Source organism: Polyodon spathula, chromosome 24 (assembly GCF_017654505.1).
Source record: "Polyodon spathula isolate WHYD16114869_AA chromosome 24, ASM1765450v1, whole genome shotgun sequence".
Lineage (NCBI taxonomy): Eukaryota > Metazoa > Chordata > Actinopteri > Acipenseriformes > Polyodontidae > Polyodon > Polyodon spathula.
In genome coordinates, this window is record NC_054557.1 from 19850917 (window position 1) to 19874972 (window position 24056).

General features: G+C 39.1%; 2 protein-coding genes across 3 annotated transcripts in view; one reads left to right on the top strand and one right to left on the bottom strand.

Moving 5' to 3' along the window:
• Positions 1 to 22197, bottom strand: LOC121298636 (B-cell receptor CD22-like). 2 transcript variants are annotated; one of them, XM_041225778.1, is made up of 18 exons: positions 21786 to 22197; positions 17601 to 17667; positions 16870 to 17223; positions 15148 to 15195; positions 14799 to 15035; positions 14327 to 14587; positions 11528 to 11791; positions 11055 to 11327; positions 10062 to 10328; positions 9319 to 9585; positions 8227 to 8502; positions 7101 to 7185; positions 6367 to 6439; positions 5753 to 5865; positions 4774 to 4867; positions 4006 to 4115; positions 3503 to 3587; positions 1 to 735 (listed from the first exon to the last, which is right to left on the bottom strand). In XM_041225778.1, the coding sequence occupies exons 2-18, from the start codon at positions 17638 to 17640 to the stop codon at positions 547 to 549; spliced, it is 3036 nt and encodes a 1011-aa protein (XP_041081712.1). In that variant the 5' UTR covers positions 17641 to 17667; positions 21786 to 22197; the 3' UTR covers positions 1 to 546. The 2 variants fall into 2 exon arrangements, with proteins under 2 accessions (XP_041081712.1, XP_041081713.1); XM_041225779.1 differs by lacking the exons at positions 11055 to 11327; positions 11528 to 11791 and having other exon boundaries at positions 21786 to 22195.
• LOC121298698 (C3a anaphylatoxin chemotactic receptor-like) overlaps positions 18851 to 24056 on the top strand; it is a 9421-nt gene continuing 4215 nt past the window's right edge. Inside the window, exon 1 of the mRNA XM_041225889.1 lies at positions 18851 to 19022. The gene's annotated coding sequence lies outside the window, so the exon portion shown is untranslated. The remainder of the gene's footprint in view (positions 19023 to 24056) is intronic.

Genomic DNA, 24056 nt, shown 5'->3' on the forward strand with positions numbered 1-24056 from the left:
GTTAGTAGTTTCCATATTTGACCTTCATGCAACTACAATATGACTAAAGATTACCTAGAAAATACAGACATACAGAAATATAAAAAGTATGTTAAAACAGCTAATATTGCCTACTTAAAGGTAGGCAATAACCTTCTTTGGTATGCTTTTTTTCCTCAAAGCCGCTATAGAAACAACAGTGACATAGCTCTGACTTTTCAATTAATTTGCATAAAAAAATAATATAAGAAAATCCAACTGAAACTGCACAAGTTGCATGTTTCCAGTGGGAAGTATGTGTTAGTAATTCAACCTCAGGCTGTGGTTAGCGAGATATCCCCTTCTTTTTTTAGTAATTCCTTTTTGAGACATTTTTTGTGTAAACTCCACAGGGCTTGAGAAGCTGCCCTGCTAAAACATACATGCCAAACAGATAGCTAGAAAATGTAACATGGTACAACTATGCAGACAGTGGGTTACAGGGTTATAGAAGTAGCTATCCCATTCGATCCAAGGGTAACTAATACTGGAGCGTTTTGCACAGCTCTGCTCGTAACAGATCTCTCGTCACAGTTTTATTTGCGTGTACTGAGTGCGCTCTTCCTCATCTTCCTCATCGGACTCAGACTCCCACTTATTCACTCTCGGGGGGATCACAATGGTGGAGTAATTCAGTTCCTCGCTGTCCTCTTCCTCATCTTTCTGTTTGCAGGCACCAGAGGGGATCTTGAAATTTTCATAATCCCCTTTCTCTTGCTGCACAAGACAAAATACAAGTTAGAGTTTTGCCCCACTTATCCTCACATACCTAAAACTAGGACACTTTTAGAGCCAAATTCTCATCATTAGTAGGGTTACCATATGACTCTGTGTATACTAGGACAGTTTGAGACAGGCTTCTCAGCTCACATCGCAATGCATTCTGGTGCGTTCTACCTCTCTCTGGTACCTTTCACAGCTGGACTACACTTCCCAGAATGCATTGAAAAGCTGAACCATCCCAGCCTGTCCTAGTGTACAAGAAGTCATAGAGTAACCCTAGTCATCAGCGCATTTTTTCTGGATGAAAAGGTAACCATATTGGTTGTGTTCTTCCTTTTTGAAATAAATGTGCTGATGACATTTCGGAAGAAGGAACTTTAATCTATTGATCAGAGCATGCAACCAAGAAATCGATACATTTATCACCAATCGTTTTATTTGTTTTTACTGTTGAGGAGAAAAGTACTGCCATAGAACACTCTCTTTTAGAGTAAAAGGATTCATTTTGAGTCTTTTAAATCATCATTCAAACCTGATTCTGCAACCGGCTGCCACTGCTTAGCTACTTAGTGTTTCAGAACATCCTGTAACGCCGGCAGGAAACAAATAACATTTTTAGACTCTTGCTTAAGAGCGTGTGTCAGAAGAAAGATAATTTCTCTTATTAGCATCACATAGCTAGTTATATGTTCCATCCTTCGACAATGCTGTGGTTGATAGAAATGGATACCGCCAAGGGTTAATTTGTGGTTGGATCAACATTCTCACACTCAGAGGTTTTCATGCAGGTAGGTATATAAAGGATATACAGGACAAATCTCTGATATATTTCCACACGACTGTATATAGACAGAATACATTCACAGAGTGCTGTGGTTATTTTCTTCATTAAGGCAGCCACATCTGTGGAAGAACAGCATTGCTCTATACAAGTGAATGGAATATTCTCTGATTATATATTCACTTGGGGAAGTGTTGCAGGAGGGACAGGTTAATGGTTACAATCTGGTGTACCAGCTGTACGCAGAGAGAAGACATGCTTGAGATCCCGTCTTTTAATCTTCCAAGATTAATGACTGCAAGGTTGTGATGACTGTAACAGAACATATACAAAGTGGATCTGAAGAAGAACACATTACTAACTGGCTGATAATGAGATCCTGTTTATTTGGTGAATTGCACAACTAACAAGTTTCACTATGTTTAAAAATAAAATTTAAAAAAGCTTTAGGGAAGGACCAGGCTGAAGTTAGTTACTCATTCCAGATTCGAGGCTGAAGTTAGTTATTTGTTCGCACAGTTACAGATTGAATATTAGCTCACATTCTAAGGGGAATATCACAGAGTCTGGATGTGCCACCTCAGTTGGGGTAGCATTGTAAATATAACATTTATCTTCAACATAAAGTAGATTGCAGAGTGCGAGGGCTTTGCCACCCTTTGAACATTTTCACTGTTATACTAAAATAGCATAGCTTATGTTCAGAATAATATTTGTTTCCTCATTTCTCTACCATGTGTATGTATACTGAAATAGCTTCAGTTGCAGTTCAGTTTTGCCAGTAAGGGAACTTAATAATTGAGGCATTTCTTATAAAGTGCAGAAGTTAGCAGTGTAATTATAGGTCAGTCATTTCAACACTACTTGAACGTTTTTTTCAATGTTTCCTTAAGGTTATTGTAGCTAATAAAATCATGTTATAAATATTACCTGCGATGTATTTCCATGCACTATATGCTGAACATCTGAAATGTGCAGTTTTGAAAGAAACACATTTCAAAAAAACTGCTTCCTCTTTATAAGGGAGCCCTTTATACTGCAGAACTGGTTATATGACCGTATGGTCATGGCTCCTATTTGCCCCATAATACACTAACACTAGGTGGAACACAAACAACATGGCCTCTTAACTATAGCTCCTGACTACAGCGTTATAAAGGGGGAGCACTGTATTTTATTTTAATTTTTTAAACAGTACTACACTAGGTTTTAAGAAAGTTCAGTTCGCTTGCTTTGCCTTCCAGGAAATCTGTTGCTGTTTCACTTCCTAGGTCATTTACCTTAGCGTGTCTTTGGGGGTCAAAGCATCTTTTTGGCTGCAAAACTACGTAATGCAACAAATAAAATAGGCTGCATAATTAAGACAGAAGCCTATGGTCATTCTTTTCTTACTGAAGACCATCAAGTCTGATCCATCAAGACTTCAGTGAGCTGTGCTGACTTCGTGCCTTATTGTTGGTGTCTGTAGCTGCCCACCTTTGCCTAGCTGTGTTTTAATATAATCTTCAGGTTTAAATAATACCAGTGGTAGGCCAACTAATCTGATGACTAGCAGCGACGACACTGTTACTGTTAAGAACGCAGTTTTTTTGCCATTTTGCCATTTGGAGTGTAAAATAAAAAAACTATTTATTTTTACTCACAGACATCACAGCCATAATTCTATAATTATTTGCAAACTGTATAATTCTCGGATTGGGATCTGGAGCGATCCGGCACATATGAATCCCAGGATCGAATAGCATGGAAGTACTTGAGTTAGCTGTCTAAAGTTATGGCAAACAAATCAGGCTTTACCGGCATTTCTTTACCGGAAGTAGCTGGACTTTATCTGCAAACCTACTGTATTTGCAAAGGAAACAACCCTCTACACAAAACTAAATGCAACTGGGACTGGTAATGTCATTGATGAAACGCTTCCCCAGCTCATTCAGGTTAATGCAACATAGGGCACGATGCACAAGGTTAAAGACAGTATACCTCTGTGGGCTTGCCCCGCTTGCATACCGTGCTGTAGATATCAGACACAGCCTTCTTCTCTGTGACTCTTTCTTTACCTGCCGACCTGGAACAAAAAAAAAAAAAAATATTGCATTATTATCATTGTTGACCCAATAACAAGCGGGCCAATAAAAAGGAGAGCTCAATTCCATTTGTAAAAATCCCATTAGATTTGCACCTGCTTAACTGTAGGTTCACTCTCAATGCAACTCCACGTTACTGGATCCTCAGCTAATGCATTAGCCTTGCACTATTGCACTACTGCGTATTTGGAGCTATGACTTGCTGTAATCTTAACTTGCAGCATCCTAGTTCATCTTGTATTTTAGTAGTCTAAGTTGCACTTACTGTAAACTGCACTGTGTTTAAATATCAAGCTTGCATCGCAACCCTTTACTGCCCGGCACCACCTGTAAGTCGCCTTGGATAAATAATAAATAAATCAATCAATAAAATAAATGTGCATTAAAAAGCATGCTTACCCTTTCTGTTGTCCTGATGTCCCTTGGAATTGCAGGGATGCATAATTAACAGTTTCTCGGTCCTGGTAGTTATTTCTTGTGGCCCATTGTGGGTTTTCAGTACCTCTGCCCTGCAGTTACACAAGGACAAACCCAATTGTTTAAAGCCTATAAGACACGTTAATCTAGGCAATGGAACATATACAGCCAAGAAGCACAAGTTATAGCCAGCATGTGATTTCATTTTAAGATATGAGATCTGGTACTGCACTATGTTAAAGAAATCTCTCATGCCAGTGCTTTTAGATGGTCTTGCGCCTGGAAGGTGAAATTGTCCCCACCCAATTTAGCCAGGAACATTCTTTGACTAATGGGGGGAAATGACCAAAAGTAAAGCAGTTAACAGGTGAGCAAGGCAAACAAACTGATGACTTCCTTTAACCACATGTATTAACACAGGTCTATTTTTTTTTAAAAAGAAAAACACAAGTTTGCTACAACATGTTTTTCTTTCACTATGCTTGCCCTATGACTGCATGTGCATCAGGACAGTTTGGGACAGTTCAGGCTTTTCAACTCACATACCAATGCATTCTGTTAAGTGTAGTCCTGCCGTGAAAGGTACCCAAGACAGTAGAACTACACTTACCAGAATGCATTGGTGGTGTGAATTGAAAAGCCTGAACTGTCACAAACTGTCCTAGTGTACATGGAGTCATAGGGTAACCCCACTGCTTTAATTTAATCCACCCCATGCATCAAGAAAACAAACATTTTTGTCTGCATCACCTTTTGTTCAGGGGCAGGCTTGACCACGGTGCTGTACACGACCTCAGCTTCACCTGGTGGCTGCTGATTGCGAGATCTTCCTTGACGTGACAAGCTTGGAAGAGAAAGAAGAAGATGTTTCCCCGAATCCACATTAGATTCGCAACAACCAGCGGGAGTGCAAGGTTGAAAATAAGATGATCACGAAAAATGGAAATGTTTCAACAAATGAGAAACACAGCAGCATCTTATGTGTTTTGCTCCTGTCGTGACTGTTCTGAAAGTTTACCACTTAAATGTGCACGGTCGTGGTGCAGCTTCCCCTCTGATTATACCATCGGCATGCTTTTTTAAAGGCTTGATCATACCTCTCTGGGCTTTACAAAGCTTTCCTAGGCTTTACCATGTCCTCACTAATCTTTGCTATGCTTTTATATGGGAAACTTTTATAAGGCAGATACACAGACTGGAAATCCTAAATCATATCTGCAGCAAAGCTTACACAGTTTTGTTTTTAAGTAAAGCATTATTCAGCAACACCTTGACACACACACAAAAAAAGTGTACTTGTACTGAATGTTTAGCAAATTCTTCACAGCTTGCAGGGTTAATTACGTGTTGCTTTTTGACTGTTCATTCACTGAGTTTATTTCGTATAGTCTGATAGGTGCTGAATGTGTGTGTTTAGTTTAGGTTCTGTTTTATCTTACTCAGTTGTACAGTTTTACATTCTGTCTATGCAACAGGGTGGAGGCTGGGGGCGCAACAGTGACTCCGCGCACCGCAAGCGAACACCTTAACCGCTCTGCAAACGAGCCGGGCTCGTCTGCATTCTTAGCTATGGAGCTTTTAACCTCATCTCAACTCACCGCCAGGGGACAGAATCAGTAACGGCAGTGTACCATACAACACTGCCTGTTACATTTACACTGTCTTTATACAATGTGCTGTGCACAGGATGGTGCCTCTGGTAAGCATGGCAAGTAAAGAGAGCAGTTACATGTAATCGAGGGACTCTGGATTGTGGATGCCGTCTGACAGGTCTTCTCTGCTGCGCTGCGGGTCGCTCACCCAGTCCATCACAAGATTTTCACGGGTGTCATTCCTGGTGCCCTTTAGATTGAAAAGTGCCGGGCATGGTAGTTACATAGTAAATGCACGTGTGCATATGCATCATTCCAATGTTATTCTGCACAGTTACAACATTCTTAAGGTGCAGCTCTGTTAGCACGATATATGTAAGTACACAACTGTATCAGAAAAGGGTTAGGGTTAGGGTTAGGACTAGGATTATATCATGCAAAAAAAAATGTATACGGTGTGTAAGTATACGTGTAACTACTATGTAAAATTAGAGGCACTTCATGTAAAGTGTTACCAAAACATCCTGGAGTGTTAATGGGAAAAGCATGACTTCACCTTTGCTGTATGCCATGTTGTCTTCATAGACGTGATTTATTACACAGCATACAAGAAGAGGGGACTTTGGACTTCTATAGAAGGTATTAGTGTTTTTTTTTTTTATTTTAGCAATTGAATTGAGCATTGCATGGAATGGCATTTGTTCACAAGATAAGACTAAAGGTATTAAAAGCTGAAATGTAAGAACTGTACCATGTGGTTTATCAGTTTAAAACAGGTATCTTCTCCATCCTGGCTCCCTGGAGTGTTTTTTCTTTGCTTCCATCTGTGAAAAAAAATTACATTTATTGCCAGCAAAGCCTTTCAGATCCATTTATTTCCTTTTGCAGCACTAGCACTGTCCTCCCTTTTGCGCAAGGATTGCAAGATCTTTTGGTGCTTTGCAAGTTTATTTAATCTGCTTCTTCATTTGCAGATTGTCCAAATACAGAGTACTAGATTAAGAATGAATAACATGGATTTTAAAGTCATGGTCAGCGCTCATAGTGTAAATAAATAAAATATGCTAAAGCCTGAAATTGGATTGTTCTGGTTTAGCAATTTTATCAAACGAACGATTGAGATATTATATATCCTTTATATACCTAGCTGTGAGAGGTTCAATTTTTGGTCAGCAATCAGTGATATAGGCACTCAAGTGTGAACATGTTAGACCATTTTGTTCTTTAATTTGGCATTTTAATCAACTTCTAAAAAAAAATTGTGCATTTGACCAGCCTTTTCTCTTACTATTTTCAAATGAATTGAACGGGTGGCCTATTTAAGTCATCAATTAGAAGATCACTAATTAGCCTATTGTGACCATTTTCCAAGATTTTCAGTTCCAGTGGTTTGATTTCATACGCACAGCACATCAAAACAGCAGAAGCAATGGGGTGCTGCAATGCATGCGCACACTATTGTATGCACCACAGATAAATACTAACCTGCAGATGAAAACGATCGCCAGAAAGATTGATAGCGCAGCAACAAGAACCGCGGCTGAAATGGCTGCCTTCACAGCCAGGCTGTCTAAAACAAAGAAAATACAATACCAGTCAGCATTACTCTCTGGAATCAGCAACTGTTTTTATAATTTTTTCTCCCAATTTAGAATAGTCAATTATTTTTAGGCTCAGCTCATCACTACCACCCCCGCGCTGATGGAGAAGACGAACACACGCTGTCTTCCGAAGCGTGTGCAGTCAGCCGACTGCTTCTTATCACACCCTGCAGCCACCTCAGAGCTACAGCATCGGAGGACAATGCAGCGCTGGGCAACTTACAGGCAAGTCCGCAGGCGCCCGGCCAGAATACAGGGGTCGCTGGTGCTTGGTGAGCCGAGGACACCCTGGCCGACCTAAGCCCTCCCAGCCTGGACGGCGCTCGGCCAATTGTGCACCGCGCCCCTGGGAACTCCCGTCCACGGTCAGCAGTGGAATAGCTTGGACTCGAACTGGAGACGTCCAGGCTATAGGGAGCATCATGCACACCACGCGGAGCGCCTCTACCAGATGTGCCAACACTGGCACACGAATGGTCTACGTTTTTGTTTCAGCTCGTTTTTTGGTTAACACTTTACATGAAGTGTCTTTAATTACTGTGCATTTACATATTAGTTACTTAGTAAATACATCTGTACTTGCACATAATTACAATGTTATCATGCATAGTTACAATGTACTTACTGCGTAAATATCTTGGCACAATATAAGCCTAACCCTAACCCTAGCATTAATCCTAACCCTTTTCTGACACAATTGTGTACTTACATATATGATGCAACAAGATTTACTCATTAAGTACACTGAGATTGTCAGTACACACGTATTTACGAAGTAACTGCTGTGTAAATACACATTAATTAGAGACGCAATGTAAAGTGTTCATGAATCTACTAATATGCTTTTACAGATTAAATTAAGGTAGCATTCAACCCCATCTTAGTTTGTACCACTTACATATGTAAGGTGCAAAAAGACTGACACATTAAGAACACTGTAACAATGCATAATGATATTGTGGCAACAAATAACAAATTAGGAACCAAACAGAAATCTGGAATGAACTTACAAGAAACCAGTATTGTAATTTTCTCAGACATTTGACTGGAGAGGGCGTTCTTCGCAACACAGTAGTACAGGCCCTCATCGGCTTTGGTGATGTCACTGATGATGAGGTTCTGGAAGGAGGAAACGGGGGTCTCCCTGTTGTTTCCTGCATCTCTGTACCAGTTGAAGATTTCAACAGGGGGGTTGCTAAGGCAACTACACACCAGGAGGACCGTGTCTCCTTCTGTTACACCAGCAGCACTGATGTTGTGCAAAACTCGGGTGTTTTTAGGAGGAACTGAAGCAAAATGATTAAAGCGTTTACATCACACAAACACAGTCAACCTCAATGTGCTTTGAGCAAATGCAGTTCCCGGACAGATTCTGAAGGTGCTGCTCAAGCTGCGATTTTCCATTTGTCTCTGTCTATTCTTTACTGTTTTGTTCTTTGCTTTTTGTTTGGTATTTTCCATTTCGCAATTTGAGCAAAATTATTCATAACAAATGCTCTAATTTTCATACTAAATAGCTCTTAATAGTACTGCACATGCCACAGTGCACCACACTCCATAGCAAAGATAATTGCTTACCCTTCAACATCACACCCAGCTTGAGGTGGCAAAGCCCTCACAATCTGCGCTAATATGCAGGAAAAGCAGGGTGTGAGTGTGTGTGTATATTTAATGGCATAGACTGTGAATGCCTACTTGTGCCACTCTGCAATCTACTTTATGTTGAAGAGAAATGCTCAAGCTTTAAAATGATACCCTATTTGAGGTGGCACATCCAGACTAGCTATATGATTTCCCTCTTAGAAGGTGAGCTAATATTCAATACGTAACTGTGCGAATAAGTAACTAACATAGATTGCATAGAGAATCAAATCCCTACTTGTATATTAATTACCCTTCAAAAATTCAACAGTTTAACATTTTAAACACTGTAACCTGAGTAGTCCACTGCTGTTATCCTTACTAACTACAATCTGTGATTTTTGTTTATTGATCCTACACTGTAGTTGTTTTAGACTAGAGTGCAGGTGGGCTCCTAGCACAAAAAAACAAAACAAAACAAAAAACCATAAAAGATGAGAATGGGCCTCATACAAACTTACATTTTAATGTCAGACTGATAACAGACGAGTTTCCTTCCCCTATCACATTCCTTGCATTGCAGAAGTACTCTCCCTGGTCTTTATATGAAATGGACGTGAACTGCAGCGCCCTCTGGGATCCCACTTTGTGTACTGCATCTCCGGTCACTTTAAACCAGGCGTACTGGCTGACTGGTGGGTTTGCACGGTTTTCACAGTTCAGGGATACCGTGTTTTCTTCCATAATTTCCCCAGAAGGAGTCAGTACTCGTATGTCTTTTGGAGCATCTGAAACCACAATGAAAACGTTTTATGGATAGCACATACTAAAGGGAGTTTGAATCAGGCTAAGGTTATGGGTGAGATATATATATATATATATATATATATATATATATATATATATATATATATATATATATATATATGTATATGTGTGTGGGTGTATGTGTGTGTGGGTGGGTGTGTTGTGTGTTTGTGGTGTGTTGTGAGACGTCGTCGTCGGTCGTCAGCACTACTACGTCTCAAGTGGAAGGATCAGAAACATTCAACGAAATCGTAAATCCCAGACGATTAGGGTCTGCACATTAATTATTATTATGATAAGGATATGCTAATAATAATATAATAATAATAATAATACTAATAATAATAATAATAATAATAATAATAATAATAATAACAACAATGTATGTTTTTTTAGACTTGGTACGTTAGTTTCCAGCTCCAGTACAAAAAGACAAAATATAACCCTTTGTACTCACATTTTACATTCAGTTTCCCTTCTGCTGTCATTTGTCCCTCTGAGTTCATGGCTCTACATGTATAGAGCCCGAAATCCTCACTGCTCAGGCTTGGGAAGGTCAGTTTGATTGAGTTGTAGGATCTCTCTATCAGTGGTTCCCTCTTTGCATCACTGTGGCTCAAGCTGAGGTAGGATTCTGGGTTGCTCTGAACTGTGCAGTGTATGACAGCCAAGTTCCCTTCCACTACGTCACTTTCCATACTTAAGCTGAGGTTAGTTGGAGGATCTGTCGAGGATTATAGAAAATAAATTTCCCAGAGATTCCCAGAAATTTTCCCAATGTGCTTAATGTGTAAATATTTTTGCATGATATATGTAAATACACAATTGTACCAGAAAAGGGTTAGGGTTAGTGTTATATCATGCAAAAAAACATTTACAATTTAAGTACATTGTAAAGATGCATAATAACATTGGAAGTATGTGTAACTACACATGCATTTACTAAGTAACTACTTTGTAAATACACAGTAATTAGAGACACTTAATATAAAGTAGGAGACTGTGTTGTCCTGCGGTTAAAGAAACAGGCTTCTAACCACTTGGTCCCCATTTCCAATCCCAGTTCAGCCATTGTATGATCCTGAGCAAGTCACTGAACCTCCTTGTGCTCCGTCTTTCGGGTGAGACGTTGTTGTGAGTGACTTTGTAGCTGATGCATATTTCACACACCCTACTCGCATATCTTGTAAAGCGCTTTTTAAAGTCCACTAAGAAAGGCGCTAAATAAAGGTTATTATTATAAAGTGTTAATGTTTATTTATTTATTTATTTATTTTGCAATCTGCATAATCCAAAACATTCGCTGTTTAAAATCTACCGACTGCTTGCAGGTGCTAACTGGGGAACAAAACATGTTGAAAAACAAATTGTAAGTGCCTGGTTAAAACAAAAACCTGGGCCGTGTGTGGCAATTGAGGACCGGGGTTAAATGGAATGCTTATACACTTACAAATGACGTTCAAGGTGACGCTGGAAGAATTCTCTGCACTAACAGTATTCTCAGCGGTGCAGTGGTACACCCCGGCATCACTTGTAGTTATTGCGTGAAACTGCAGAACTTTTTCTGTTGTTTCCAGCCTGTCAATGGACTTGGAGTTGTGTTTATACCAGGAGAAGCCTGGCAGAGGGTTACATCTTGACATGCATGTCAAAGCCATTGCCTGTCCCACTTTGATCGTCTTTTCTGGTGGGTTCGTCTCAATTTGAGTTTCTGTCGGCCCATCTGAAAATGGAAAGAGTAAGATATCGGAGCCTGAACTATATCTCCAACTTAGGACTTTATATCTCCTAGGTAGGACTTTTTAAAAAGCCATATACAATATCGTATGTTTGTCTCAGAATCGCACATTTGAGACATACAGTATATAGATAAGAGCTTCTGAATGGCTAGCCCTCAGCTGAAAAAGGCACAGAAGAACTTACACCAAACGTCTATGTTTTCATTCGCTGATTTAGTGGATCCTGCACTGTTCGTAGCCTCACAGTAATAAATTCCTGCCTGATCACGAGTTATGCTGTCAAACTTCAGAGTTTGTCCAGTGTAAGTTTGCAGCTGGTTTTTGTGCCACACGAAGGAGATTTCTTTTGGGTTGCCACCGCTTGTGTTGCAGGTTAATGTCACTTCATGTCTTTCTAGTACTGTCCCCGTTTGGGGGATCTTTTCAATATGAACATTCTTCGGGGCGTCTGTGAGAAAGAAAACCAGGTAGAGAAGCGCGACAAATTACTGAATGCGTATCGATGCGATAACTGAGAAAGGCACATCAGCACAACACGCGGGCAATGCATCGATCCTATTGCACATTCAAATGTGTATTGTTTCTAACGAATGATTCTCGAGCTGTTTTAGGTTAAAATACTGTATGAATGAGTCAGCCAATGCTTCATAAACCCTTCATATATGCATTGGATGTGTAATAAGAAAAGGGCAACACTCAATTGTGACTCTAATTACTGTATATTTACATAGTCGTTATATAGTAAATGCATGTGTGCTTACACATAATTACAATGTTATTATGCACAGTTACAATGTGCTTAACGTGCAAATCTTTTTGAACAAAAAAAAAAAAAAAAAAAAAAAAGAGAGAAACTTAGGGGTCATTTTTGACCCTAGCTTAACCTTTGAGCCACACGTTGGGAACATTACCAAGTTGTCCTTTTTCCAGCTAAAGAACATTTCTTGGCATGCGTTTGTATCCTCCAGGTTTGGCTATTGTAATGCCCTACTTACTGGGGTGTTGAAGAATACCCCCCCCCAAAAGCTCAAGTGTGTTCAGAATTCTGCAGCTAGGGTGCTGGCGAGGTCTCCCTCTGGTGGTCACATAACCCCCTGTGGAAGGGTGGTGGGGAATTCACTGACACACGAGACAGAACAGTTGTACTTTGAACACCACCCAGGTGCCCAGTTTTATTTTCGGCACTTTCACTGTTTTACCCGCAGAGGGCACTGTTGTCCGTGGGCTGCCTATCAACAATGATAAACAACACCACGGTAATAAGCTGGTAAGTTGAATTAACTGCGGGCGCACTCGCAGGTGCTCAAAATAATACAGAGAACAGAAGGCGAAAAGAGCAAGGAAAAATAAAACAGTAATAAAACTACAAATAAAAGGTGCAGCACTTGGCAGCATTATCCCGGTCGCCGCTACCCGCACGACCCGGATCACCGTCCTACTCTAGCGGCTCCCTGCCTGCTCTAAACAATACTTCGGGGTTCTGCCCAAGGGTTCCCCGCTGTCACTCTCTGGCTTGTTCGCTGCTCCCAGCTGGTTTCTCCGTCCTCGACCAGCGCTTCCGCACACACAGCGCGTCTACAAAGGCAGACCTGAGGAAACAGCAGAGCATTTTTTTTTATAGAGCTAGCAATTTCCCAAGACTCGCCTCTCAGCCATTCAGAGAGGGGGAAAGTCCACACACCCACTTTCCCACCTCCCTGTGTCACTGCCATGACTCACAGGCGGTTGTTGGAAGACTGCCGCCCTCTTCCTGCAGTATTGTGAACACGCCAGCAGAGTCAGCACAGATCTGCCCCTGCTACACCCCCATACTGAAATCATTACACTGGCTACCGGTCAAATACTGCATTGACTATGAAGTCCTGCTGCTGACTTTTAAAGCCAATAGAGGTACCTCTTCCTCTTACATTTCTGAGTTAGTTACCACTCCTAGTCGTGCTTTGCGGTCCTGCGATGCCGGCCTCATGGTTGTTCCCCTGACTAAACTGGGTACAGTGGGTGACCGGGCTTTTAACTCTTGTGCTCCTAAACTGCGGAACACACTTCCTTCTGAGATCTGTGATTCTGAGTCTCTGTCTATTTTTAAATCCCACCTCAAAACTAATTTGTTTAAATTGGCATTCTTCTGACTTTTACTGTCACCGTATTTTTAATTCCAACTGTTTTAATATATTTTGTATGTTTTATTTATTTATTTTTTCTGTTTTCACTTTTGTTAAGCATTTTGCAATATTTATTTATGAAAGGCGCTATATAAAAGAAAGATTTATATTATTATTATTATTATTATTATTATTATTATTATTATTATTATTATTATTAATAATAATAATAATAATAATAATAATAATAATAATAATACTCTAATATATATATATAATATATATCTATATAATATATATATATATTATATATATATATATATACATATATACACACACACACACACACACCCACACACACACTTACATGGTGGTTAACATAGTCTTTTACCAGTCCCTTATACTAAATGTAAAATTCATGTAACATTTTGATACGTATTATTGTGACATCAAAAAAAATATTCATGTGTCAGTATGTAATTTCTGTGTTAACTTTTTCCATGCAGGAAAAATGTGTAGACTACGTCTATACTTCACAAATCCTTCGCGACCGACTGGTAAGTGTTGTCATCAAATTGGATGTTTGTCTGCCCGTATTAAGGTGATTTTCAACTAAGTGATTAAATATTAAGGCCTCAAATATACGTCATGACAGTAATTTTTGTTTTATTTATATGTAAAAAGTCTTTCTTGTGTTCTTAAGAAATCTTAGTCTTTTGATACTTTCTTGATCTTGTTACGAAATCCTACAATGCTAGGATTTGAAAGGGTAAAGTTACCGATGTCCCCTTAAACCAGGTGGATGATGGGTGTAACACACACACACACACACACACACAACACACACACACACACACACAAAAGGAAATTTAAGATCTTACATTTTACATTGATGTTAATCACCGTTGAGTTTTGTGCACCAAGTTTGTTTTTTGCTTCACAGAGGTAATCCCCACTGTCCATAACACTTATGCTATGAAACTCAAATTTTTCAGAGTTATAGATTATTCCATGTCCAACCTTAAACCAGGTGTAAAAAATATCTGATGGGTTTCCTTTGCAGGAACAGGAAAGGGTTACTGCTACTCCTTCTTTTATATCATCCGCAGGTCTTGAAATGGCTGTGGTCTCTTTTGGAGGATCTATCAAAAGGAAACATATGTGACTCATAAGGCAGGTACAGTCGTAATACCTACAACCTTGGTACTCCCCTCAGATCTACTGTAACATCTGTAACTGACACCTGAATCCATATTCACAAGTAATAATGAAAAGAGACCCACAGAATATACAGTGTGGTCTCACTGCAGTATTACTGCTTGGATTTACTTACAAACCATTTCATAAACTTACATTGAACGTTCAATAAAATGGATCTTGCCGCACACTCATCTTTGCTTCCTTCGACCTGGCACGTCAGGGTCTGGGCATGATTCTTCCAGGTAGGGGTAAATGTGAGTGTTTCTGATCTGGGCTGTCCAATTCCACCGCTCTGCAGTCTCCTAAGCTGCCAATCATCTTGTATGTGCTGCCATTCTGGACTTTTTTCACAAGGCCCTTTAGTAGCACATGTCAAGTTAGCCTCTTTCCGCATCAGCCGATTGAGCGAAGGTGGTGTTTCATTCAATTTTTACGAGGGTTGTCGTGGAAAAAGCAAGCACGAGGAAAATGTTTGTTATTTCTTACTAGGAATATTGAACCTCATCAGTCATGAGCGAAGGGGTTTCAATGTCAATTTTACAGGGGTTGTCTTGGAAAAAGCAAGCACAGGAAAATGTTTGTTTATTGCTTACTAGGAAATTTGAACCGAGACAATACCATGGTGCACTGTTATTTATGTTTCCATGAATTACGATGAACATTTTTCATAAATATTTTGATTTGCTTAGGACAATCTTTTTTTCTTTTTAAAATTTAGTTGTCGACAATTTTTTTTTTTTTACCCTGGTTTTTCTCCCCAATTTGGTATGCCCAATTATTATTGTCTGTATCCTCGGCTCACCACTCGCAACCCCCTCACCGATTTGGGAAACGGCGGCTTGAACACGCCTCCTCCGAAACGTGCTCCTGCCAATCTGTCATTTTTCTGCAGATCCACAGTGAGGCCACCAGACCTATAGTGCCGGAGGACAACACAGATCTGGTGGCTCCACTGCAGAACCACAGGCGCCCTATCTGCCACTGTGAACCGTGGATTCCCCTACCAACCTAAGCCCTCCCGGGCGGTGTTTGGACAATTGTGTGCTGTCCTCTAGGTACCCCCATTCATGGTGGGTTGTGTCAGAGCCTGTATTCAAACCTGCGATCTCCAGGCTATAGAGCGCTTCACTGCACTCCACTCGCAGCGCCTTTACTGGACCCGCAATTGGGAGCCCCATTAGGACAAGCTTTAAATTAAGTTGTCCTTTCAGAGGACTTTTGTGGGTAATCTTTTTCTAGATAGTGTTGATGCAGGATTGTGGTGTGAATGGGCACTATGAACAGTCCTGGTTTTATTATTTTTTTTAAGTCAGTTAAGAATTTTGTTCATTACAAAGCCAGCCAGAATTATAATGGATATGTTGGAATGAAAACTTCTGGTTGGTCTAAAAAGTTTCTTCTTAACAACACTAATGACTAATACAAGACAGCCATCATCTGACATTAGATTATAAATGATTAATGCATTCACTGAAAAAAAAAAAAAAAAAAAATACCTAGTGTTTTACAGATTCATTTGAATGAAGTCAGTATTTTGTTCATTACAAAGCCAGCCAGAATTATAATGGATATGTTGGAATGAAAACTTCTGGTTGGTCTAAAATGTATTCTTCTTTCACTAATGAAAACAAAACAAAATATAAATGTAAAGCCTCGCACAGGCGTACGAATTGACGTAAAAAAAAGAGGGGCAGCTGGTTTCTACAGATTGCAGTGTTGAATGAAGTCAGTATTTTACAGAATGTAAAATGTAAAACTGAAAAACCCCGGGTTTTTCTTTCGTATTCAAAAAAACAGTCTACTGGCAATTTTTGTGGGAGTCACGTAATATAATCATTCATTCAAAGCTGTGTTTTTTTTTACTCAAAATGAGTCATTACAGTAATCCCCCGTTTTTCTTCAGAAAAGAACAACAAAAAAAAAAAAAAAAAAAAAATTACCCATCCCAAAAATAACCAACTCATTAGGAACTATTTACTATTATTATTATTATTATTATTATTATTATTATTATTATTATTATTATTATTATTATATTATTCAGAAATAATAATTGGTGTTTTTTTTTCTTTCAGGAATTTTGTAATTTTTTCTAATCACAATTTGAAGTTAATAGCTTTTGAGACTCTAAACCCAAAAGTAATGGTTTTGAGTATTTAAGAAGAACCTCAGAATTAAATCTCATGTGAATAAATATTGAAAGAAAAGATCGAAACAAGCTTACCGGTGACTGAAAGGTTCACTCCTTGTTTGTTCATCCACTTATAATCCCCATTCCCAATCAATCTAACGTGGTATAGTCCACTGTCGCTGAGCTGCAGATTTTTAAGTTTGAAGCTACAGTTGTTCTTCTTGTTACCAAGGTATTCAGCACGTCCTTTAAATTCTGGGTCCACGTTTGATTCATCTTCGTGGTACACTGTTGTTTTATTAAACTCCCTTGTTTCTGAATCATATTTTGGATTCTTCCACCAAATTACAGTTTCAATGCTATGCCTCTTAAAGATGCATGTGACAGTAACACAAGAACCTTCTTCTTTCTGCAGGTATGAGTCTGATTGTATTACTTCATCCGCAGCTTAAAAATAAAGACAGATGAATAAAAAAGTAACTTTAAATGGGAGGATTTGGGCTTGTGTGTTTCTTTGAACTAAATGGGTTTTAAATTTTCATCTAAAAGCAGAAGCGATTCATCTTTATTAATGTAAATACAGTCACGCATAGCGACTGTGATAAAGTGTCTGTGTACTTATTACTGATTTCCCTCCTCAATTTGGGCGACCCAAAGGTAAAAAAATTACCATGACACTGACTGTAAATATGAATAACATGCTTAAACGTTATGATACACCGAACACTTCTGTTCATTCTGGTCCCTCTAATTAAAATCTACTAAAATGCCTGTCTGTCCACAGCAAACAGAAATGAATCTGTTGCTTCAAATAATATTCTTACCACCACAGAGGAACAAGACGGCCATCAACAAATAGACCATGTTTCTGTCCTTCCACGGTATCCAGATCTGGAGACATAAACCAAAAACAAAACTTTAATTGCAGATTTTTTTTGAGAATTTCACAGTACAACAACCAAGCGTGTAGAGACGTTGTTTCTTATTGGAACGTTTTATAGTCCAATCAGAAACCCACTTTCATAATGAATTGCATATGGATATTACCCAATTAAACTATATTTCCACCCAGGTAAATTTTGTTGCAAACAATGACCAGCAGAATTTTATATTATTCAACGCTATAGGTAGGATCTTTCCAAAAGACATAACCCAGTTCAAACAGTGAAGGGAGTATCTTTTCAATAGCCATTAGTGCAGACCCAGTGGGTTCCCAGCCCTGAAGGTTATTTTTTTCTAATGTGTGTGGGCTGTATTTGCTTACATAGATATTTCCCCTATCTTTAATTAGAAGCCAGCAGTGTACTGTGCGGATCTCCTCGTCCCCTGTCCCTGTGGAGCGATTACTGTACCAACAAATGCATCCAGACAAAGGTGAGGCAGATTTCAAAGGCAATTTTAATAACATTTCAGTTTTAAACAAAGCAAACTGACTGAGCAAACTGTACACATGCATTTTGTTTAAAATCAAGCACTAAGGTAACCCAGGTTTTCCTGGACGTTTAAATCTGGGTTTTTGCCACAGTTATGATTTCAATGTTGACTTAACTGCAGCCCTTTTCCATTCATAGCACTGTTTCAAAAACTTTAGAACCATAACAATATGATTATTGCATGACTGTGCTGTGTCCTTGTATTATTCACCAGACTGAGGGTGTAGATAACAAGTGTGCCTATTTATTAAAGACGCTGAAAACCGATTTTCAGAGTTACGGACTTTCAAACTCTGTTCTACTGTATCTAAAGCGACCAGGTTTAACAAGACTATGATCGATCGATCAATCAATTAATTAAATAAAAAAAATAAAGAAAAACAGTTATATATGGCTTGCAGGAAAGAACAAAGTCTAAAACATTTGGAGAAGCTGTAGGAATATGCGTAAACAGGTTAAGATATGTGTGTCAAAAGACATAGAGATTGATAAAGAGATATCACCAGGCAGTGATATTGTAAGAAATATTACAAAATTTGATAATTGTAGTGAAATTGGAAAGTTACAAAATAGGAATGATTGATATTTAAACATTTTCTTTTTTATAAATGTTCAAGAAAGGGTAAAAAAAAAAAAAAAAAAAAAAAAGCAAAGCAAGGTGTTTTTCAAGGTTCATTAAACCTGAAAGCATTGACCCATACATTCCTTTTATTTGATGTTTTTCGAGATGAAGTGGGAACGCAGCTGTGAGTGACTCACACAGACACGGTTCACAATAGCCGACACGGAGGATGCATTCAAGCCGGAAAAAAGGTAAAAATAAATTCAGAAAGATATCCTCACGTCAAGATAACAAGAAAACGGTAACGCTTTACATGAAGTATCTCTAATTACTGTGTCTCTACATAGTCGATACTTAGCAAATACACACACACATTACAACGTTATTATGCATAGTTACAATGCTCTTAACAACTAATTATTTTTGCACGATATATGTAAATACACAAATGTACAGACCACCCAAGTGGGTCACACACTGTCATTACAACCGGCAAAAATAAAACTTGTGTTATTTTGTTAGTTATATATGTAAGATTACTGTTTGGGGTAAGGTAAAAAAAAAAAAAAAAAAAATTGAAATTGAAATTGAAATTGAAATTGTTATTAGTAACATATGATTGTATGTACATTCCATTCATCGATGGGTTCTTAATTTCAAGTATAGGGAACAAAAATATAAACGCAACATGCAACAATTTCAAAGATTTTACTGAGTTACAGTTCATATAGGGAAATCAGTCAATTGAAATAAATTCATTAGGCCCTAGTCTATGGATTTCACATGACTAGGAATACAGATATGCATCTGTTGGTCACAGATACCTTAAAAAAAAAGGGTAGGAGCGTGGATCAGAAAACCAGTCAGTATCTGGTGTGACCACCATTTGCCTCATGCAGCGCGACACATCTCCTTCACATAGAGTTGATCAGGCTGTTGATTGTGGCCTGTGGAATGTTGTCCCACTCCTCTTCAATGGCTGTGTGAAGTTGCTGGATATTGGCGGAAACTGGAACATGCTGCCGTACACGTCGAGCCAGAGCATCCCAAACATGCTCAATGGGTGACATGTCTGGTGAGTATGCAGGCCATGGAAGAACTGGGGCAATTTCAGCTTCCAGGAATTGTGTACAGATCCTTGCGACATGGGGCAGTGCATTATCATGCTGAAACATGAGGTGATGGTGGAGGATGAATGGCACAACAGTGGGCCTCAGGATCTCATCACGGTATCTCTGTGCATTCAAATTGCCATCGATAAAATGCAATTGCGTTCGTTGTCCGTAGCTTATGCCTGCCCATACCATAACCCCACTGCCACCATGGGGCACTCTGTTCACAACGTTGACATCAGCAAACCGCTCACCCACACGATGGCATACACGCTGTCTGCCATCTCCCTGGTACAGTTGAAACCGGGATTCATCCATGAAGAGCACACTTCTCCAGCGTGCCAGTGGCCATCGAAGGTGAGCATTTACCCACTGAAGTCTTTTACGATGCCGAACTGCAGACAGGTCAAGACCCTGGTGAGGACGACGAGCATGCAGATGAGCTTCCCTGAGACGGTTTCTGACAATTTGTGCAGAAATTCTTCGGTTGTGCAAACCCACAGTTTCATCAGCTGTCCGGGTGGCTGGTCTCAGACGATCCCGCAGGTGAAGAAGCCAGATGTGGAGGTCCTGGGCTGGCGTGGTTACACATGGTCTGCGGTTGTGAGGCCGGTTGGACGTACTGCCAAATTCTCTAAAACGACGTTGGAGGCGGCTTATGGTAGAGAAATGAACATTCAATTCTCTGACAACAGCTCTGGTGGACATTCTTGCAGTCAACATGCCAATTGCACGCTCCCTCAAAACTTGAGACATCTGTGGCATTGTGTTGTGTGACAAAACTGCACATTTTAGAGTGGCCCTTTATTGTCCCCAACACAAGGTGCACCCATGTAATGATCATGATGTTTAATCAGCTTCTTGATATGCCACACCTGTCAGGTGGATGGATTATCTTGGCAAAGGAGAAATGCTCACTAACAGGGATGTAAACAAATTTGTGCACAAAATTTGAGAGAAATAAGCTTTTTGTGCATATGGAAAATTTCTGGGATCTTTTATTTCAGCTCATGAAACATGGGACCAACACTTTTCATGTTTATATTTTTGTTCAGTGTAAATTAATCAATGTTGTTATTTTTTTTTCTTTGATTGATTCAAAATATAATAATTTGTCCAAACTTTTCAGAAGGAAAGGGATGCCACAATGTGCTTAACGATATCTGTGAGTACACAATTGTATCAGTAAAGAAGTTAAGGTTAGGGTTAGGTTTAGAGTTAGTGTTAAGGATTGGGATAGGATTAGGGTTGCATCATGCAAAAAAAAAAAACTACACATTAAGTGCATTCTAACTAATAACGTGTACAAAAAACAGACTTCGAATAAACAGTTTGAAATAGCCTGCCTGCTTGGGTATTAGACATTAGCAGGGGCCACTGCTAATCAACACAGTCAACAGTCACTACTAATCAACACAGTTAACAGTCACTACTAATCAACACTGCTAATCAACACAGTCAACAGTCACTGCTAATCAACACAGTCAACAGTCACTACTAATCAACACTGCTAATCAACACAGTCAACAGTCACTACTAATCAACACTGCTAATCAACACAGTCAACAGTCACTACTAATCAACACTGCTAATCAACACAGTCAACAGTCACTACTAATCAACACTGCTAATCAACACTGTCGAAGGTATCTGAAAAACGCAACCAGACAGCGGAAATCGCTACGCTCACGTTGGTGTGTGTTTTATGATGTGAGTTGCATGAGGGTAGAGAGCAGTGATCATGTTGTTGTACTAGCAATACATCATTTGAATGACATTGTAATTGTGTGTAAGTACACATGTATTTGCTAAGTAACTGCTACAGAAATACAGTCATTAGAGGCACAGGAAAGTGTTATCCTATTTGTAACAATAGATGCTCTCAAAATAAACAATACTTACCAGGCAGTAGGTGCTTTTGAAGCCCCGCTTTTGAGTTATAAATCGACTGGCAGAAAGAGCTCAGCCAGAGAGAAGATAGAAGTAACAACGAAGCGTTAAAACTTGATAATTACAAAAGTTTTTGGTTTTTTCTTTTACTACGAAGGAGCAACCAGCTTTCTTATATGTCAGACTCTGCCACTAAGGCTGCTTATGATTTGACTAAGCAATGGTTTTAGAACGACAGGAAAGCTCCTGTTACGTGCTACTGTATATTTTGCATGCCCACTGATCTGGAAAGTGCACAAGCTGTGGTACAGGGCCCCAAAGCCTGCCTTCACAGTCCAACAACACTTTTACTTCCCCAAATGAGAGTACAGTGTTCATTGAACGAGTGTAGCACATCAGCCAGCCAAGTTCAAAAACAAACACTAAAAATGCATATGGTTACAGCCCTTCTGATTTCGTTATTTATTTTTTTCAGAATTTGAAGATTTATCAAGTACAGCACTTCCTGTGCTGTAGGTCATGTGTTCAATGGTCTGCTTTGAGGCTGTTGGAGTAAATTTAACCTGCAGCACAGGAAGTGAAAATCAACCAAGAAGCTACTGTATTGTACCCTGCACCCTGCCCATGGCTTCCCTGCAGTCAGCCTCTTTACTATCAGCAAACTAAATTATGGGCAGGGGTACCTCAAAGACCTAGACCAAAGGCCAAAGATGTAATGAAAATATATACAGTATAACATAGAATTTACTATCTAAGCTTTAGTGTTAAAACAATTAACTATGTTGCACAATGTAAACTTCCTGTTTTACAAGAAGCCCAAATGAATTTCTGGTACACTGTGTCACTGACCTGTGGTTTAAAAATAAATAAATAAAAACTGACTGGTGACTGGTAGCAAAGAACGAAAAAAGAAAACACAGGTTTCGATATGAAAAAGACCAGTGGGTCGACACCAACTCTCTTATCAATCGAGACATTTTAATATGTTGCTTAAAAAAAAAAAAGTAAAAAAAAAAAAAATCATCCCGTTCACATACTAATATATGGACAGTGTCACCTTAATCGATTCTAAATTAGCACCACTTTATAACAGCTTGTGGCAAAGTGCCCGCCCCTGTGTATATTTTGTGTAGTGTGTTAATGTTGGTGTTAGTCATCAGTACGCGAGATATAAACGGGTCTGTGTAACACAAGTGTTTAAAATGTATATGTGCATTTAGGTGCAAGGATTGCACAGCACTTCACGTGCAAGTAAAATGTATATGTGAGTCATTATTTACTGAGCACTGCATTATAACAATAATAACATGACAGTTCTTAGGTTCCTGTTCTATTTCCCTATTTTGCAAAGTTGGCTAAGTTCCCCTTTTTGACTGAAATATTTCTTCAGCATCCTGTCGAGGAAACTTTGGCCCAGTTGAAGACCAGCTACTTTCAAACTTCTCTTTACAGTGCCCTACCACTACTGATGTGATAGCCCCTGCATCAACCATGACAGTCCCATGACAAATTATTATTATTCTTATTATATAATCATTTAGCAGAAGCTTTTATCCAAAGTATGCATCAACAACTGCTGCTGCAGTCACTTCCAGTAGGACCTTGTTTGTTTTAGGCCTCATCTGAAAGGCGGAGCACAAGGAGCTAACTTGCACAGGGTCACACACAGTGAGTCACCTTAACCCTAACCCTAACCCTAACCCTAACCTGGCCCCTTTCTTTAAACACTGGACCACCAAGCCACCTAAAATAAATGTTAACACTAGTTGGCCCCAAGGGACCTCAAGATAAAAAGAAATAAGGAAACCTACTTCAGTTTGGATATTTGACAGCTGAGCTAATGTTCAATGTTTGTTTTTTTCATGAACTTGTACACATGAGCTGGGGGAAAAAAACAGACTTTGAACAAACAGTTTGAAATAGTCTGCCTACTTGGGTGTTAGACATTAGCAGGGGCCACTGCTGCAAAAAACAAGAAGTGGTTCCAGTGGCGCTATATTGAGACAAAATCATTTCAGTTATGACCTGGGAAGCCAGATGTTATCACAGATCACCTGAGCACAAGGGTAGAGAGCACTGATCTTTTTGTTGAACTAGCAATATATCATTTGAATGACACTGTAATTATGTGTAAGTACACATATATTTAGTAAGTAACTGCTATGTAAAAATACAGAATAATTAGAGCCATTTAATGGAAAGCAATAATAATAATAATAATAATAATAATAATAATAATAATTCTGAAAGCATACATTGCATACAGTGTGTGAAATGGAAACT